This window comes from Setaria viridis, chromosome 1 (assembly GCF_005286985.2).
Source record: "Setaria viridis chromosome 1, Setaria_viridis_v4.0, whole genome shotgun sequence".
Lineage (NCBI taxonomy): Eukaryota > Viridiplantae > Streptophyta > Magnoliopsida > Poales > Poaceae > Setaria > Setaria viridis.
This window is the reverse complement of record NC_048263.2, coordinates 30,204,872-30,222,325: the sequence shown is the minus strand read 5'-3', so window position 1 is coordinate 30,222,325 and position 17,454 is coordinate 30,204,872. Positions and strand designations below refer to the sequence as shown.

The 17,454-nt window shown below is 45.7% G+C and overlaps 3 protein-coding genes and 1 long non-coding RNA gene across 8 annotated transcripts; 2 read left to right on the top strand and 2 right to left on the bottom strand.

The window, feature by feature from the left end:
• Positions 1-1,199: 1,199 nt before the first annotated feature.
• On the bottom strand, positions 1,200-3,373 carry LOC117861279 (protein TAB2 homolog, chloroplastic). Its single transcript, XM_034744812.2, has 3 exons — positions 2,519-3,373; positions 2,290-2,433; positions 1,200-1,615 (listed from the first exon to the last, which is right to left on the bottom strand). Exons 1-3 carry the CDS (start codon positions 3,309-3,311, stop codon positions 1,356-1,358), a joined length of 1,197 nt encoding a protein of 398 aa, XP_034600703.1. The 5' UTR covers positions 3,312-3,373; the 3' UTR covers positions 1,200-1,355.
• Positions 3,374-3,460: 87 nt separating this feature from the next.
• LOC117861289 (uncharacterized) lies at positions 3,461-5,794 on the top strand. Of its 2 annotated transcripts, XM_034744831.2 has the most exons (5): positions 3,504-3,703; positions 4,100-4,175; positions 4,505-4,618; positions 5,192-5,293; positions 5,492-5,794. In XM_034744831.2, the coding sequence occupies exons 1-5, from the start codon at positions 3,582-3,584 to the stop codon at positions 5,534-5,536; spliced, it is 459 nt and encodes a 152-aa protein (XP_034600722.1). In that variant the 5' UTR covers positions 3,504-3,581; the 3' UTR covers positions 5,537-5,794. The 2 variants fall into 2 exon arrangements, with proteins under 2 accessions (XP_034600714.1, XP_034600722.1); XM_034744823.2 differs by lacking the exon at positions 4,100-4,175 and having other exon boundaries at positions 3,461-3,703.
• Positions 5,795-6,811: 1,017 nt separating this feature from the next.
• On the bottom strand, positions 6,812-10,466 carry LOC117861306 (uncharacterized). Of its 4 annotated transcripts, none has more exons than XR_004641743.2 (5): positions 9,620-10,466; positions 9,134-9,521; positions 8,941-9,049; positions 7,216-8,178; positions 6,812-7,045 (listed from the first exon to the last, which is right to left on the bottom strand). It is a non-coding gene; the product is annotated as an uncharacterized lncRNA (long non-coding RNA). The 4 variants fall into 4 exon arrangements; XR_004641741.2 differs by having other exon boundaries at positions 7,216-9,049; positions 9,134-9,226; positions 9,347-9,521; positions 9,620-10,465; XR_004641742.2 differs by having other exon boundaries at positions 6,812-7,048; positions 7,216-9,049; positions 9,620-10,465.
• Positions 10,467-12,066: 1,600 nt separating this feature from the next.
• On the top strand, positions 12,067-16,903 carry LOC117861269 (serine/arginine-rich splicing factor RSZ23). Its single transcript, XM_034744801.2, has 5 exons — positions 12,067-12,227; positions 12,409-12,507; positions 14,064-14,152; positions 15,125-15,374; positions 16,317-16,903. Exons 2-5 carry the CDS (start codon positions 12,419-12,421, stop codon positions 16,600-16,602), a joined length of 714 nt encoding a protein of 237 aa, XP_034600692.1. The 5' UTR covers positions 12,067-12,227; positions 12,409-12,418; the 3' UTR covers positions 16,603-16,903.
• Positions 16,904-17,454: the final 551 nt, after the last annotated feature.

Genomic DNA, 17,454 nt, shown 5'->3' with positions numbered 1-17,454 from the left:
CTGCCGGCACCAAACGGCAGTGACAATGGCAACCAAGGAGACACTCGAGGTCGGCGCAGGCATCCCAACCCTTTTCACCGCGATTTACCCATAACTGACGAGGGCCGCTCGCAGGAGAGGACAGCTGGAGCCCATCCCGGAAGAGGTGGAGCGGTCACACAGCAACGACCACCAACCTTTAATCGCCAATAGCAAAGCCCGATAAATAAACAATAGCTGTAGTTTGAGCCTGTTTAGTTGCTAACCGTATCTTGCCATGCCACACTTTGCTCGTGCCACAATTTTTTAGGCATGCATTTGGTTTACTCTATAACTACGTAGTCTCCTACCCACTCATGTTTCATGCAAAGCTTTTTTTTTTCAGAGGCGTGGTAATTAACCAACTATCAATTTGCTTGCCAACTATGGTTGGGTATGAAAATACGAGGCTGGAACCGAAACGACGCGCGAGATGGCGGCCAGCCGCTTGGAACATCTGAAAGTCCCGAAATGGCTTGGTGTTCAACGGGAAGATCAACACGACATGTGCTTGTATTGGCGCCATTGCAGCAGACCTCGACCTCTGGATTCACCGCACCAAGACGCGCGGCGGACATTGCCTAGCTCAACATGTGGAGCTCGTTGCTTTGTAGTACAGCTTAGCTAACACCTCTCCTACTCTCTTTGTCGTACCTTTACAAAACTTGTATGCAACAACTTGGCATATCAACATAATGTTCAGGTCGGCTCCTTATCTGCCGTAGACCCTTAAAAAAAACTTTGGGCTCCTCTCGTTACGGGCGATGGCCACATGCCCACAGCACAGCGCGGTGGGTGCGTGCGGCATCCGTCCTCCGCCGTCACCGGCTCCTCAAGGCAGCAGCGTGCCGCGCCCGGTCGAGAAGGTGGAGTTCTTTTGAGCGCGACGCGCGTCGTGCCGTGCAAGACTGTGAGTGTGTGACACGCTCTCGGAGCTGCCTGGTGAAGGTGAAGTGCTGGCGCGCTTCTTCCTAGCGTCGTCGCGGTGTGGATAGAGGCGTGCGGGAAGCAAAAGAATCGAGTGGATGGAGGAAGGCCGCCACGCACGCACGGCCCGGCAAAAGAACAGGGCTGACAGTACACTGGACTGCCACGAGGGGGGTTGCGGGCTGATGGTGCCATCGGGCCATCAGGCCATTCCATTGAGGGAAAAGAAAAAACGTGACGAGCAACCTGTCAAGTGGCAATGGCAAGAAACCCCGATGACGTAACACACGAGCAAATGGGAAGCGAAATCTTGTACACCGATCCCAAAAATCTTGTACTGGCACTACACATGCTACAGCCATTTTCTTGCAAAATTCAGGGTAACAGCATCCTGAAGGATGATGGATGCATCATACAGGCGGCGGCGGCAGGTCGAGGAGGAGCCAGAACCCGACGCAGCCGTCGGAGTTGAGGTTCTCCTGGATGGCCAGGAAGTGGAGGCCGCCGCAGGCCTTCTTGGCCGCCTCCCAGGCCTCCGCCTCCTGCGTCGCCGCGGGGGTCTTCTCGTACCCGGAGTAGATGTACCGCGTCGACACCCCCGCCGACAGGATCAGGCTCCCCCTGCCCGTGTCCACCTCCATCGCGCAGATCTCCAGACCGTTCATCCACGCTGAAAATGTATGAGAAAACAAAAAAGATGACACAGCGAACTAGCTAGAGCGCAGGTGTAATTCTTCGACATTATCCCTCTTCAACTTTCCAGAATGCAGTTCAAGTGCAGTTTATTACTTCTCCAGAATCAGATACATGTATATAGTTTACCACTTAACCAAGAATTGATGCATCCTAGTGCAAAATCAAGTAAAAAGGTTGTACATATGACATGCCAAAACTTGGAAATATAAACATGTGAGACCATCTCATATGCCATGCCAAAACTTGCCTAGGTGTACAAAAACTAATCTCCATTTGAACGCTCAACATCGCAGAAAGTTACCCAGCTGCATTGCATAGTTCAACAAGATCATAGCAATCGAAGTGACCAGCTGATACATGAGTGCTACTTAGAAGACTTCAGGCTTTTTACTGACAGAGAAAAGTTATACACATCATAATCTTATAGTCTATGTATGAGTTATGACTATAAATTTTACGGATCATATGTATTTGCAATCAAGCATTGATCATGAAAATAAAAAATCAATGTCAGTTTGCTACAGCATTTCGACTGCGCTGGGAGCTCCAGATTGCTTGTTAATTTCTGTGTACCTTGGCAGCACATTGTCATCTTCTAAACAAAGAATGTGGCATTTGGCGTTGGCTGAATATTCGGTACGAACTTACCAGCTAGAGGCTTGGCGCGAGACGATTCCACGGCTACACCAGGGACCAACGTGCTGTCATCAAGCTCAAACCCCAGCAGGTCCAAATCGAGCCCCGCACCAAATGCGTACCTCCTCTCCAGTGATTCCACCTCCTCTCTTACAGCTGCAGATCGAAGAAGAAGAACAATCACAATCATGGTCTAATGATCAAGGCTAAGCACGGTGAAAATTTAAATCGAGCTGCCGACCGGAGAAGGGGAGCTGCACGAACGCCCACTTGTCCCCGACGAGGTTCTCCGGGAGCGTGGTGGGGAACGGGTTGTCGAGCGCGAGCAGCGGCCTGGTTCCGGCCTGGAACCCCGGGTGGCGGCTGTACACGGCCTCGTACCGCTCGTCCAGCCACAGCAGCAGCGACACGCACCGCCGGCTCGGCACGGCCTTCAGGCCCAGCTCGCCGCACGCGCGGGTGATGATGGTCTGCATCTGCGACCGGAAGAAGCGGACGCGGTCGGGGAGCGGCACGCCCAGCGCCTCCGGCACGGAGGCCAGCGCGTCGCGGAGCGTCACGCTGTTGATGGCGTTGTTGGGGAAGTAGCGGGTGAACTGGAGCGAGAGCGTGGCGTCGCAGACCACGAGCTCCCACACCTTCTTGCCGCGCGCGTCGAGGATGGGACGCGAGCAGAAGTCCAGCTCCCACTCCCGGATCGCCTCCGGGTCCGCGTCGGGGTCCAGGTAGCACACCTCCGCCTGCGGGTCCAGCTCCTCATCCTCGTCCTCGTCGTAGGTCTCAGCGGGCTCCGCCTCTTCTTCGACGGTGTCGGACGCGGCGGAGGCGGCGGTGGAGCTCTCGGAGGAGATGGACCGGCACCGGCACGGCCGCCGCGGCGATGGGCTGACCGGAACAATCGTGCGGCGGCGTGCGTGCGGGAGGGACCGCGCAGAGAGGGAGACCGAGGTGGGTCTCCCTGGAGGGTTAGGGAGCGGGAGGCTCCGGCGCAGGGCGAGGCCGTGCCCGGCGACGATGGCGGTGGCGGTCGTCATGCCGCGCGCGGGCGCCCACGGCCACACGCAGAAGCTAACGTTGCTGGTGGCGTCGCGCCGCGCGGCGTGCCACCCACCAAGCAGTGTGATCTGTTCTCTTCCGTTTGGGCCGTGGGCCGGCCCAAGCCCACGAAGAAGCCGAACAGGATAACGACGACGACCTCATGGAACGGAAAGGGAAAAAAACTAGAGGGTGGAAGACGACGGCGTCCGGACACCATAGAAATAGAGAGGAGGGGAGAGGAGAGGTGGAGGCGGGCAGCACCAAGAATGGCGTGCTCCACCAGTCTCTGCTTCTCGGCGTCGATTCCTCCTCCTCCAGCCTCTTGCTCTTCCGGCTCCTCCCGCTTCCTCGCAATCCAGCATGTCTCCTCTGCCCCGTCCTTGTTCAGGTATGCTCTGGTTTCTTGTTGCCATGTCCCCATTGATGCAGTATTTGCTCTTAATCAATTCATTGCTCCAAATCCCAAATTAAGGTGCTACATGGTTTCAGATGTTATTCTTTCTAGTGATCAGGATGTTGTATACTTGTATTTGTTTCTTACTTTCTTATGCTAGCCCACAGGGCCACACGAACTTAGGAATTTCATTTTTGCACGCTGGTTGAGCAGTTGAACTTTCTCACTGGGGTTGGCAAGTGTCCAGGAGAATAGTACTTTTAAATTGTATCAGTTGGTTTGACTTGTGTGCTGTGCTGATGGCTATGCTCTGGCTGTGGTTTAGTGTAACATCATTAGTACTTGCATTGGCTTAACTGACCTCTGAGTTATATGTTTTTTCTCTCATAGATGGGCAATCCAATACAAGCAATCGGGGCATACATTACATCGGAGAAGCCACGTGCTGGCCTTTGCTAGTGCAGATGTATGCATCAGGCTTTTTGAGTAGGCCAATCTATTTTTGAGTGTTGGAGTACGCTCAGGGTTTGTAGGGCTATGACATTAATAGTACAAATAATGTTTCCTGAACTCTTTATGTGATTTTGATTTTTTTTAGTTATTAGATCAAGGTTTAGTTCTGTTAAGGCCTACTATCCTAATCAGGATGCCATAATGCCTTAGCACTCTTGATTTCATTATGGCATACTAACCCTGGGGAAAGTTATTCAACTTTTTTTAGTGCCAGTTGCTGCATCCTTATTCTATAGTATATTCTTTCTTGGTTGCTCAACTGCTTTTGTCCAAATGGATCAGGCACCACAAGGCAAAAGAAACTCAGGTGCTAATGTTGTGATGGTTGATCCACTGGAAGCTAAGCGTCTAGCTGCTAAACAGATGCAAGAAATTAGGGCCAAAGAAAAGCTGAAGGTGCATTGTTGCTATATTAGACTGTATCATTCTTTAGATTAAATCAATCGTATCTGCTAAAGGAAGGAATCTTCAGGATAAGGGAAAATATCTCTCTTTTGTTTGCACCAATAGTTGGTGATAAAATGGTGAAGCTAGCCTTTTCCCTGTTCATGTGGTCCTGCAATTTCCCCATTCCTGATTTAATTCTTTGAGCAGGCGAAAATGTCATTGCATATTGTGCAGTTGAGGCACCTAACCTAATTGTAAAAAGATATGCAACATGATTTACCTAGTGGACTGTCAGTTGCAGTATTCACATGGATATGCCATATGTGTTATAACTTATATCAGAGATGTTGAAAATCCTTTGTGATACAAGATAGATATGTGTTTATTATTTCCTAAGATAGTAGTTCCACTTTCTGTTAACAAATAGCCATTTTCTCATACAATATCACTAATTAGTCTTAGTTTGTCCTTGAAAACCCATATGTTGCACTTCCCTTCTGAATTCCAAGATCGGTCTATATTCTATATTACTTCATTGTGTTTTGTTACTCTTCAAATTTCAACTGTGGTCTGTTTTTGCAGAGGCGACGTCAAGCAGAAGCGATTAACGGCGCGTTGGCAATGATAGGACTGACTGCTGGATTGGTACTGGAAGGTCAGACAGGAAAGGGTATCTTGGGCCAGGTATTAAGCTGACTGTATGAGGAACTCGGTTTGTAGTATATGCAAGTTTTTTTTATCATAACAGATAACTTAATTTGAGAAATATTATAATGGATAAATGTGATATGTGATGCTAAATGGTTAATTACTTAGAAATTAGAATGTTAATCACAGTTGTACACTACTGATATGTGACTTCGTGCTCATCAATCCCTGCAGCTAGCTGGATATTTGGCGGCTATTTCTAGTTTATTTGAGCAATAGAGGATCATGTTTGGAGATTTATTTTCACATTCCTTGGACACAACAGCTCGTCTGAATCTATTTACTGGATCCATCCAATTTTTTTGGGAGTTAATCCTAGCTGGCTGTGCAATAACACACCCAGATTTGTATGTTTATCAAGCGCTATAGCATGGGCTGAACATTAATATACAGTATAACAGATTTATTCAATGTACCCCAACAATTTCTGATGATGATATTTAGCAGCTGCTAAAGAGCAGTCCTACTCTTGCTTCAGACTCATGCTTCAATGTGAAATGTTCATGTCATCGAGAACTATTTTTCTTCTTTTACCCAAACCATTGAGGTTGTAGTGGAGATGTGGCTTGTAATTAGAAAGTTATGATTGGTTGCTTGTATATACTGTGCTTATGACATCTGCGATGGGAGTGATGAATCTATTGCCTACGCGTGACTTGGTCTCATTTTCAAGGTGTGGGTAGTTCAAGTGTTATTTTGGTATGTCTTCTTGTTGGTTGTGTTCGAGTGTCCGTATTATGTTGTGAAGTTATTGTCCCAATGGAGGCTATTGGTGCAGATTATTTTTGCATGCTACCTGCTACATTTTTTTTTGATGAATTTCTTTTAAATGTTTTATCCAAGAGGGAAGCACTTTAATTTGAGATTGATGACTTGCGAGTTCTTTTTTCCGTACTTCGGTGAATTTGGTTTGAACAAATTCATCTGAATATCTTATACGTTGACAAAATGATGGTTGTAAGAAAGTTTCATTTTATCACTTTGGTCTCATGTGTTTATCTACATCTGGAATTGTTATTATAAACAAGAATACCATCTAGAGCAAAGTACTTCCATACTATGTGGTCATGCTCATGACTCATGATTTGATGTTTACTGGTTCATTCCTTCACTGCTTGCACCTTTTAAATGAATATGAAACTGAATATCTGATTTGCCATCCATAATAGTTGTGTTTGTAACTGCAAGCTAAAAACAGGTATACATTTGATGAGCATGTATATGTCCCTCACATCGATCGCTTTAGGATCCGTCAATGAAACATGGCAGTGGCACATCTTTGAGGATCTGTTTTTACTGGCAGAAAGAGCTGAGCATGTGTGGTACAGATTCACGAGATTACGTGCTTTAGAAGGCTCAGCATGCGCAATTAGCCGGTTTGTTGTGCTCACCTTTAACCAAGTGAGCAAAATAATTCTTTTAACACAATACATGGAGCATGGAAAAACGTGATGTTATCTTAAACTTGCACGAATAAAGAACAGGAAAACAGAATTCTAGAACGTTAATGATATCAAGTTCACCGTTAAATGTAGGAGAGCCCAACGTTCCGGTGACAATTTCCACAGCACATACATGCACGTATTTCAAGACAAAAATATTTGAAGCACTCATTTGTATGAATGTACATCAAAACTCAATGACAAACGCTTTATCGAAACTCAATCCCCCCATACAACTTCCAGAAGATTGGAGCCCCACGTTTCGCATCCATACCATCTGGGCTTCCTGCTATGCAAAGTTCAAAAAAGGAAATGTAAGCAACTGAAACTTGGAAGACATGAAAAAGGGAGAGCTTGACTTTCTGAAAATGAGGGATGGTACAATTTCAGTTCAAAAGATACATATTGCATTCAAAAACAAAAAAAAAAAGTCCACCAAGATAAGCTATGACTAACCTCCGAACAAATAGGCGTGCTCTGCTAGGGTCCAACACTCCAACCAACCAGCTTAGAGCACTGCTAACAAACATGCAATGACCAATGATGTTGTGCTCTAATATCATGATACCCTCACCATAAAGGAAATGCACACATAAGACCAGAATGCTTCCAAAAGTTCGCCTTCTCAAAAGCACATTAACAGAGTCACATGGAGTATGCACTAAAACAAGACTTGAACATGTAAAATTACCGCTCATGGGCCCATGCCTCCAAGCATTCCACTCATCTCTTTTGATCACATCTGTTTGATCTGAGACTGCAAATGCGGTGAGAGGACCCGCTGGATATTCATGTTACCTTTTCTTGGGAACCTTGAGCCTTTTCCTCTTACCTAGATTAAGCTAGCCACTCATACTCTTCCAGCATGTCCATGACATCCTTGACGGGACAAATGCAGCCTAGTCAATACCTACTGTTCATAAGATTTTTGGTTAAATTTAGCCTGGTTTCCTAAGGATATTGCTGAAAGTCAAAACTTATTTGCAATTTTCAAGGGCACATCATGTTGCTTCTGAAACTTGCATCATCTCTTCAAATGTGTGAGGAGCAGAATGTATCATGCTTTTAGCGCTAGCAAGGCACTATCACAGAAATGCAGCAGAATGTATCATGCTTTTAGCGCTAGAACTTGCAGCCTTGCAGGCAATCTATGGCAAACAGTAACACTCAAACATAGATTGATCCGTAGCTTTACTATTCCAAGTTAACTCTGCAGCCATTATTATATTCCAAACCAATCAAGAAGCTTCAATTGATTACCAAATAAATTAAAGAAGCTTCAGTTGATTGCCAAGATCATCGGTTCAGGTTGAAGTTTCCAACGCATGCATGCACAATAATTCCTGATGAGCTAGAGATTACTAAAAGAAACTCAAAGCACCAAGACCTTTCAAGCAAGTTGGACACATATGATGGTGCCTGAAATGACAAGTACAAACAGAAAGCATGCAAAATCAGAGGAAGTATTACTCATCAACAATTTCTTCTTTCTAGTTCTCAACTAACCCTGACCAAGACTAAAACCAACCTTGAATTGCACTCATCAAGTACACATCGAACAGGTAAAAGCATCATGCCAATTCGACAATTACCAGGAAAGTTTCAAGGACTGTTCTCACGTGTTGTCAGAAATGCTGCCCAAATCGATGCCTACAGCCCAAGCCACGGCATTTCACACCACTCAGAGAAAAGGATAAATGTTCAAGAGCAATAATTGCAACCCAAGTAAACTATGTCACTAATGCATATCTATAGAAGAACCCCCACTTTCAGCATCCTGCCATGATTATTTGCCATGCTAGTTTATCCTTGTATCTTAATTGCAGTTGCAAAGATGGAATGATCAGACAGGGCAGCAACAAAGATGATGTATAGAAGAATAGCACAGGTAGGCAGAACGCTAGAACAAGAACAATTTAGAGGTCCATCCTAATCAGGAACATGCCAGTTATTTACTTGAGGAACTTTCCATACATCTTTTTTTCCATAATTGTGCAGCTGAAGAGAAAGTTCAGTAACATTTACAAGCTCTCAACCTGACAAATTTCTAACAATCCATAGTAGGTGCTAAAATCATCTAACTGGGGCCATATATTCTATTGCTGACAGCTCTAGAATTTAAAGTACTCTACATATGATTTAGCACTTATCAAACCTGCAAGAGGTAAATGAATCAAATACCAGTTTGCAGCCTGCACATCTCTACCAGCTTGCTGCATTACTAAAATATATCCCACCGAGACATTCATGCCAAACATTGCAAATGAATCCTCTTCCATATGAACAGTCCCTGCAACGAAATAGAGCATTGTTGTGAGGAATAAAAGAAGATGATTTGCAATAAAACATTAGCAGGATACAATGATCAGACAACCTGCTAGTATTGTTGCAGAAATAATCGAAGAGGAGATGCAACTGCACTTCTATCCCTAGATGGAAAAAACTGCTAAGGCTTCACAATCTCCTCCTGAAACTCTCTTCCTTGTCAGCATACAGAGATGTTGCAAAGGCAAAGGTTTAAAAGGGTAGCAAGGCAATGCTCTTCCTACAGCCAGTCACCAGATTGATAAGATCTAGAAGGGGAAACCTTTGAAGAAAACGGAAGGCGGCACCTCCTATGAATACATGGGTGGTGGCTGGGTTTGTGCAGGTGAGATTGTGGAGCAGGAACCCCCCAGGGGATACGCCATGTCGTCGGCCCCTAAGTCGAAGCTCCACTCCGATGGCCCAAGCCGCCGGATGTGTCGGAGGTGAAGCATCAGCTATGCAGCATCACGGAGACTGTTGTCAGGTCCCATGGGGGAGAGGCAAATTCCAATAAAATCATTAGGGAATATTTAGAACAGTGAGAAGATTGTACCTTAATCGAGGAGAGGTTGTTGTTGCCGACTGGATGACTGTCTCCTGCGGTAGTAGTAGCATCGTAGATGAGATGGGGACGGGGATGGCGATGCACCGAGGCGGGCCACACTGCCACAGTCGCATCCTCTTGGTGCATCACCGACCGCGCGGCCGTGCCCTTCCGCCATGAACGCCGCCGACAGCAAGAGGATCTAGGGGACATCGGAAGGGGCCGGCGTGAAGAGGCCACATCGCCAAGGCCTAGCGGCCGCCCCGCCTCCTCTTGGCCCCGTGTGTCGCCGCCGCCACTAAGCCGATGCAGCTGGAGGGAGGCTAGCGCATAGAGGTCGCCCCGCGCAGCCTTGCTCCAACAACCTGGCATGGTCGCGGACGCGCTTTGTCCCAGCCGTGCCGCCTCCTCGGGGCGAACCGGCACTGCTGCGCCGCCTCGCTCCGTCCGGCCACGCAGCGCGCCTGCCTGGTGGGGCGAGGAGGACGTTCGGGATCTGGAGATGCAGCGCGTGCAGGGGCAGTATGGAGAGGAGGAGCACGAGAGGCCGCGGGCGGGATGGGTGGGAGAGCTCGGCGGAGATGGAGCCGTCGGGGGAGATGGCGAGGGAGCCGGCGGCGCGTCGAGCGAGTGCGTGGTGCGGGTCCGCGCGCGCTTGCAGAAGGTCGGGGGAGGTCACGGCAAGGAGGAGGAGCGGCGGCCGGCGGGGGGCGGGGCCGGTGGCGGATGGGTGGACCTGGGTACTGGAGGGCGGCGGGTGCGGCGGCTAGTTTGGGGCGTGGGTGAGGCGGAGAGGGGAGGAGAGGAAGCGAGCGGAGGGAGGAGCGTATCGGACGGCTCACGATCTCGTTTTGGCGGACCGAAACGTGATACTGCGATGTTTTGTCGCCTTACCAGGTTTTTAAGCTGCAGGGAAAATGAATCCATTAGGAGTGTGATTGGTTCCATGTATCTAGGCCAACCAGGTTCTTCAGATGCAAGGTGTTGATGATTGTTTGTTCGTATTGGCCTTTGGTTCTCCAGATGCAAGGTGTTGATGATTGGTTGTCCGGACTGGTCTTTGGTCTAGCTCATGGGGTGTAAAAAGGATCTCCCAGCGGCTCCGCAGATACAAGAGAAATGAGCGTTTTTGTCACCCAGGCTCGCGCGAGAGCAGCGGGCGCATGGACCTGTGTAAAAACTAACTCGTCGTACATATATGAAGGCAACCAATCAATGTCTCCTTTCATCCAGTTGAAACGAACCAGCAAACCAATCACGCTGGTATTGCATGCGCCGGAACTGGCCAACCATGGCCTGGCTCTCTCGTGCAAGCCAGGCTCACTGGGGAAGCCAACCAATCACCCCTAGATAATGATCCCACTCATCCAGAATTAGAAAAGATTTCTTTGAAACATACCTAGTAATAGGTTTGCGTATCATTACGAGGGTTACGTTTCAAGACTAGAGTTTGAAATATTTTGGAAGGAATGCATATATTGTGTAAGCAAGAGCAATGAGGGTGCTAAACAACTTGTTTCGGAAAATTTCAATTAGGGATGTCACGTCAACCCGCGAACTCTAGCAAGACCAAGTCTAAGTGGGCACAGGGCAGCACTTTTACTAGAAAATATTACATACTAAACACAGATAAAATATTGCTGCTAATCTAAATTAGCACATGGTTCGTTGTTCCTTCTGCTTCGAGATTGATATCTCTATCTTAGTTCCGTAGTATGGAGCTTTTCCTAAAACATCACCTGCATGAAATTTTGAAATTTAGAGGAACTTTGATGTTAAATTCTTGATAAACTCTAACATGTGTTCAAGCAATTGGATATCCCTTGCTCAATTAACACACAAAGAAGAGGAATGAGTGGCATGTTAAAAATGGGGTTTAGGACTTTGTTGAGTTTAGAGAGGGTATTATGACAAGACAACCGCAAGGCAAGGTGGCAAAGGTCGTCTGCTCGTCACTAATCCTACTACTCAGTAACTAATCCTACTATGACGCTCCCAACACAGATCTTGGCTAACCTTCTCACTCCATGGCACCATCCAACTAGTGGTCCACTGCAAACTCACGACCGATTGTGATTCATACTGGTGTTTCGAGAATAAGCATTAGTGGCGCACAATAGAAAAAGAAAGATGAAAGAAAAAAGTAACTCCAGTGAATTTAAATGTTTTTATTGACTAAATGGAGGTGAAATCAAGGGTTTGATCAATATTATCACTTATTTAATAATAAAATGGATAAGTTTTTCCACGATCCTTCAATATGAATTGGTTACTGCTAAATGTCTGTATAGTTTTTAAATGAAAAATGTACAATTGCTAATTGTTATAATACACTTTGAACTTTTATATTCTCGTTGAAATGCAGATCAGCCCTTGTACTTACTCTCCTTTTTCTGCTGGCAAAAGTGAAAAAGGCTAAGGAAATCATCTTTTCCCACCAAACCCAGAATTCCGAAAATGACCCTGACTCGTCAACCCGAATCCACCTAAAATTACGCTTCCCTGCCCTCCCCTCTTCTCCTCTGGCTGCGGCTCGAACTTAAACCCTAGAGCCGCTCCCCCGGCCGCCCTCGCGACCCCAAATCTCAAATCACCCGGAGGGAGCACGCGCTCGAAGGCAAGTATGCTTCAGATCCCCCATTGCTTCTGCTTCCTAGGCGAGCGCCTCTCGATTTTCGTCTCCGTTTCGACCTAATCCATGAGAAATTTGGGGGTTTCCTCGGTGGAGCTTAGTGGTTGCTGCTGCGCCTTGGAGCGGATTTGAGAGATTTTTTGTTGAAATTTCTTTGCCCCTGCAGGGTTTCGCTCATGGCTCGCGTCTACGTGGGGAACCTGGATCCGCGCGTCACGGCGCGGGAGATCGAGGACGAGTTCCGCACGTTCGGGGTTCTGAGGAGGTGAGATGCAGTGCCTTTGCTCGAAAGTGCTAAGCTTCTTTTTCTTAAATTTTGGATGGCGGAAGTGCTAAGCTAGTGCTACTGCGCATATGGTTTTCCCGAGTCGTCTATATGGTACTGTACTACTGTAGTACTGTTAATAGCCTATAGGACTGTATGAGCTTCCTTGTTCTTTCCTTTGCCTTACAAGGATGATAAGTAGTTTGTGGCTTTGGGTATTATATAGTTTTGCACCGAGGGTGCCAGTGGTACAACAGCAATACAGCAGCCAGTTGCCCACTTATGTGATATAGAAATAAGTAAGGCTAATGTGGTGGAGTGATTCAACACCAGTTGCGTATGTATTTAGTTTGTTGAGTAGAACATGTTTTAGTAGAGTTGAGGCTGTTTCTTATGAACCTTTTTTCAGTAATGCATATCTACTGTTTGAGAAATAGAAGGGAAAAGTGGGATTACTATGTGCACATGTGAAGCACATGGAGCACCTGTAAGGCCTAGTTTGTTAGGGCTTGGTGTTTTGAGGGTTCTGCATGATAAGTTAGCAAGTGCGGTTTTAACTTATCAGTACATATGGGGCTTGGCCTTATCTATTTAGCCTCGCTAGTAGCTCCGTTCAGGTTGTACTAAGCTTAAGACGAACTTTCAGTGCAGACTTGCAAACCCACTTCATGTTTGCTGCTTCCTTAGTCAGTTACTGAGTTGCAGACGTACTTGAGCTTCTTTTCTTTTAAGAGGCTTGTGATTGTCCTTTTATGTAATGCTAGGGCTCCTTTTTAAAGATTAGAGGGCACCTTTTGCTCATTCAGTGAGCTAGCATTAAAGTTATTGTTATGCTGCATGTGAATAAAAAGAACATAGTAGAAAGTACTAGGTGAACATTACGAGTAAGGTGGAATGAACTTGAATTACGATGATAGGGCAAAAGTTGGAACTGTGCAAGTAGGCTAGTAGTTCTGGAGTGCATCCAACATGGCAACATAACAACATTATCTTTTGACCTAGGAATTTATGCCTACAATTTATAAATAAAAGTAAACTGCAGTTGATGTAATAATAGATGATACTCCTCTCATGAAATTAATCCAGAATCACATTTCCTCAATACTCCCTCCACTTGAAATTACAAGACTTATTTCATTTAGTTAGGGCAAGCCATTGACCAACAATTACTCTATTAATTGATAGTTTTTGTGACACAGAATTGATGTCATTAGATTCATATTAGAAAATAGTTACTTATGATTATACAGAGTGATATGTACCTCTGTGCAGATGGGTTATATGTTGACTTATGCAACGATAGGTATATATTCAGAGTGGGAGGATTCCATGAAAGGGTTATGTATGTCTTGTTAAATGTATCAGGTAGTTTTTCTTGCATTTGCATGCCGAAGTGTTATTTCTTGGTTGCTGTTGATTGAGAGTATACTAAGTCAAAAACTTCGATTGTAAAGATTTTTTGTTTGTATGCCATTTTTTATCTTAATTCAGTATTAGATATTTTGTACGTTACATGATTAGAGGAATTCACTTGTACTGATTTTTTTTCAATGCAGTGTATGGGTTGCTAGAAAACCACCAGGATTTGCCTTCATTGACTTTGATGACCGTAGGGATGCACAAGATGCCATTCGTGAATTGGATGGTAATAATCAAGGATGTCTATTTGTTATTTGTATTTTATAAAGACCTTGCCCTTTGCTGTACATCTTTCTCATGGTTAATTTATTCCATTTTTCTGGCAGCAGGTAGTTTTGTTATGAAGAACACTTTTTAATTTTAATTAAAATGTTTTCCTTTATCTCCTCACTTATTTGTAGTATATGATAAAACTTAGACAATAGGGTAACTGCATGTGATTTCCAGCACTTATCACTCTTTGGTAGGAAGTTGCATCTCCAATAAAGTGGTAGCTTATGCAAGGTCAAGTTCTGAAAAAATACTGAGTGCACCTGCTTTTGTGGGTTCTAATGGCATTGGGGTGCTACAATAAATTTGCTTGTATAGTCTTTTCTTCTAGCAAGTGATTTTTTCGTTGGGTCCTTTGGTTCCTTGCTTCTTCTAACAGCTAGCAAGTAAATAGTATTGTTACAAAATTTAATCTGTACTGTTCAGTTACTATACATCTATACTTGATGGTCCCATATGTATTTCTGCTTTGTTGCCTTCTAAGAAGTTAATTGTTGCTCATGTCATGACATGGGAGGAAATTGTCTTTGGCAATATTTGTGCCTGCATTATGATACCTGGCAGTTATATTTCTACCAGGAAATGTACTGGTATCCATTATATGAACTTAGTGAAAAACATAGTGATAACAAGCCAAACTTATAGCATGAGTGGGATGTTTTATATCTTGGTGCTGCCTATATTACCAATGCATGTGTTTACTAGTGACACTCATGTCCTGTCCTGCAAAATGAATACAATTGCGTGACTCTAAAAGCTGCTTGAGTTATCTTAAATTGCTAATCTACTACTCTTGAGAAGAATGTTTCAACCATTTTCATTTCTGTTAGTGATTGAACTAGTTTTTACCCTTTAGCTACTGTTATAGTCATATATTTCAACAATTCATGATTTTGTGCATATACTTTTGTCAATTCGTGTTTGATAGGTAAGAATGGATGGAGGGTTGAGCTGTCAACCAAAGCTGGTGGTGGACGTGGCCGGGACCGTAATGGTTCTGATATGAAGTGCTATGAGTGTGGTGAAACTGGTCACTTTGCTCGCGAATGTCGCTTACGGATTGGTTCCGGAGGCTTGGGTACTGGAAGGCGCCGCAGCCGAAGTCCTAGATATCGCAGTCGTAGCCGCAGCCGCAGCCGCAGCCCAAGATATCGGAGGAGCCCAAGCTACGGCAGAAGGTCATAACACCAATCCCACCTTATGCATTCATTCTACTATTCAATAGCTTTTGATAAGGATTCTTCAGAAAAACACCACCTAGAAAATCTAAAACGATGTCTATTTGAGCACAAAACCCAATTCCTAAACGGCATCTGTTTAATAACGGAGGGAATATGAGGTAATGGCTTCAAATACAATTTGTGTGGAGATGTGCAAGGGTTTTCTGCACATCTCCGGTTTTGTGTTTGTTGACCAGTCTAGTCATAGCTATGCTTTCGCTTTGTGCAATTTGCTTAGCAATTCAACTAATACAATTTGTGTGGAGATGTGCAAGGGTTTTCTGCACATCTCCGGTTTTGTGTTTGTTGACCAGTCTAGTCATAGCTATGCTTCCCCTTTTTGCAATTTGCTTAGCAATTCAACTAATACAATTTGTGTGGAGATGTGCAAGGGTTTTCTGCACATCTCCGGTTTTGTGTTTTCTGACCAGCCTAGTCGTAGCTATGTTTTCGCTTTTTGCAATTTGCTTAGCGATTCAACTAGCCCCTTGTACTCACTGATATTTTAATAAGATAGTAGGAAAAATAAAAATGGCATGTGGGAAGAAGCATGGAGATTAGAAAAGTGTATGTCTAGGGATACTGTTGCTTCTGAATTTAAATGACTAGACTAGACTAGATGTATTCGTCACATTCTTTCATAAGGCTACCATGATGTTGATCCAAAGCTTCAAAGGCTGCTTCTTTGCTCTGTTAACTTCAATACAGAGCCTGACTTGCTGTATCATGTTCAACAATGCATTCTTAGTTTGGTTCTTTATCATGCATTGGTACTCTTGCAGCTGTTACGCTGGCCAATGTCGTAACGTTGTATTGCACGATGTCTTGTTGCCACATTACCTGCCTTTTCAACGAGTTAATTTTGTGGTCATATCTGAAAAAGAAACTTGCATGTTTCAGGAGCTACAGCCCACGGGATCGTTCTCCTAGGAGGCGGAGTGACAGCAGGTCTCCACCGCCACCTCGTGCACGGAGTCTCAGCAGGTCACCTCCACCAGCTCGAGCGCGCAGCTACAGCAAGTCGCCACCTCCACCACCTCCGCGGAACAACAGCAGATCGCCACCGCCAGCCCGTGACCTGAGCAGGTCGCCACCACCACCTCCTGCCAGGAGGAGCTATAGCAGGTCCCCAGGCCAGCAGCCCCAGCGCGATGAGTCCCCATACGGCAATGGCAATGATGCGTGAGATCCTTAGCTGCTCCAAGATGCTGGGAAAATGTTAGGGGCCCCAGCATGTTTTTGCCCGGGCGCATCGGTACAACTTATGTAATTCTATAGGATTCAAAGTCTTGCATTTTTATCGTTTCAGTGTTTTTCGTTTCCTGGGAGGACACCGCTGCTGATACAATTGTGGAGGCAGGAGCCTATAACGTTTCTGTTTCGAGTTTTGACTGCATGACTCTGGCCGCTTGTAGTTGTCAAGACAAAGATCTGGTTCCTATGAGATTTGTATTCCTAGATTGCTTGGAATTTGGACAAATTGCTTATCTTGTGCGATGTGTTAACAAATGTTTGGAGCTGAAGCCCAGCAGTTGGCTCGTGATTTCAGAGGGTCACTGCCATGTGGTAGCAAACTAGCAAGGCAGGAACAGCGGGAGATTGTGTCAAAACTGACGCTGCTCACGGCAGGTACCGGTAGCTAGCGGTGGCAGCGACGAGACACCGGTGTCGCCGTTCGGCATGGCACCAGCAGTCACGGGGAACAAGCAGATCTTTCAGTCACGGGTGGCGCTCCAGGACTCTGCCCCATCAGCCCATGGCCCTTCTCCATCTGCAAGTTGCCAAAAGGTTGCCGCACCCGCATTGGAGGACTTTGGATGTGCGCCCGTGTCGAGCGTGCCACTTGTTAAGGAAAAGTCCAGCACAGTGGTTGTCCTAACCCCGGCTCGGCGGCTAGCCGCAACTTCACAGGCACCAACTGACGGCTGAAAAGGATCCATTCATCCAGCCTAATTCCATTGCCCAAATCAGAAGTTTACCTGCGATCTCGTTTGGGAAAGGTAACTGCTCCGCACCTCACCGTTTCACTTCACGTGCT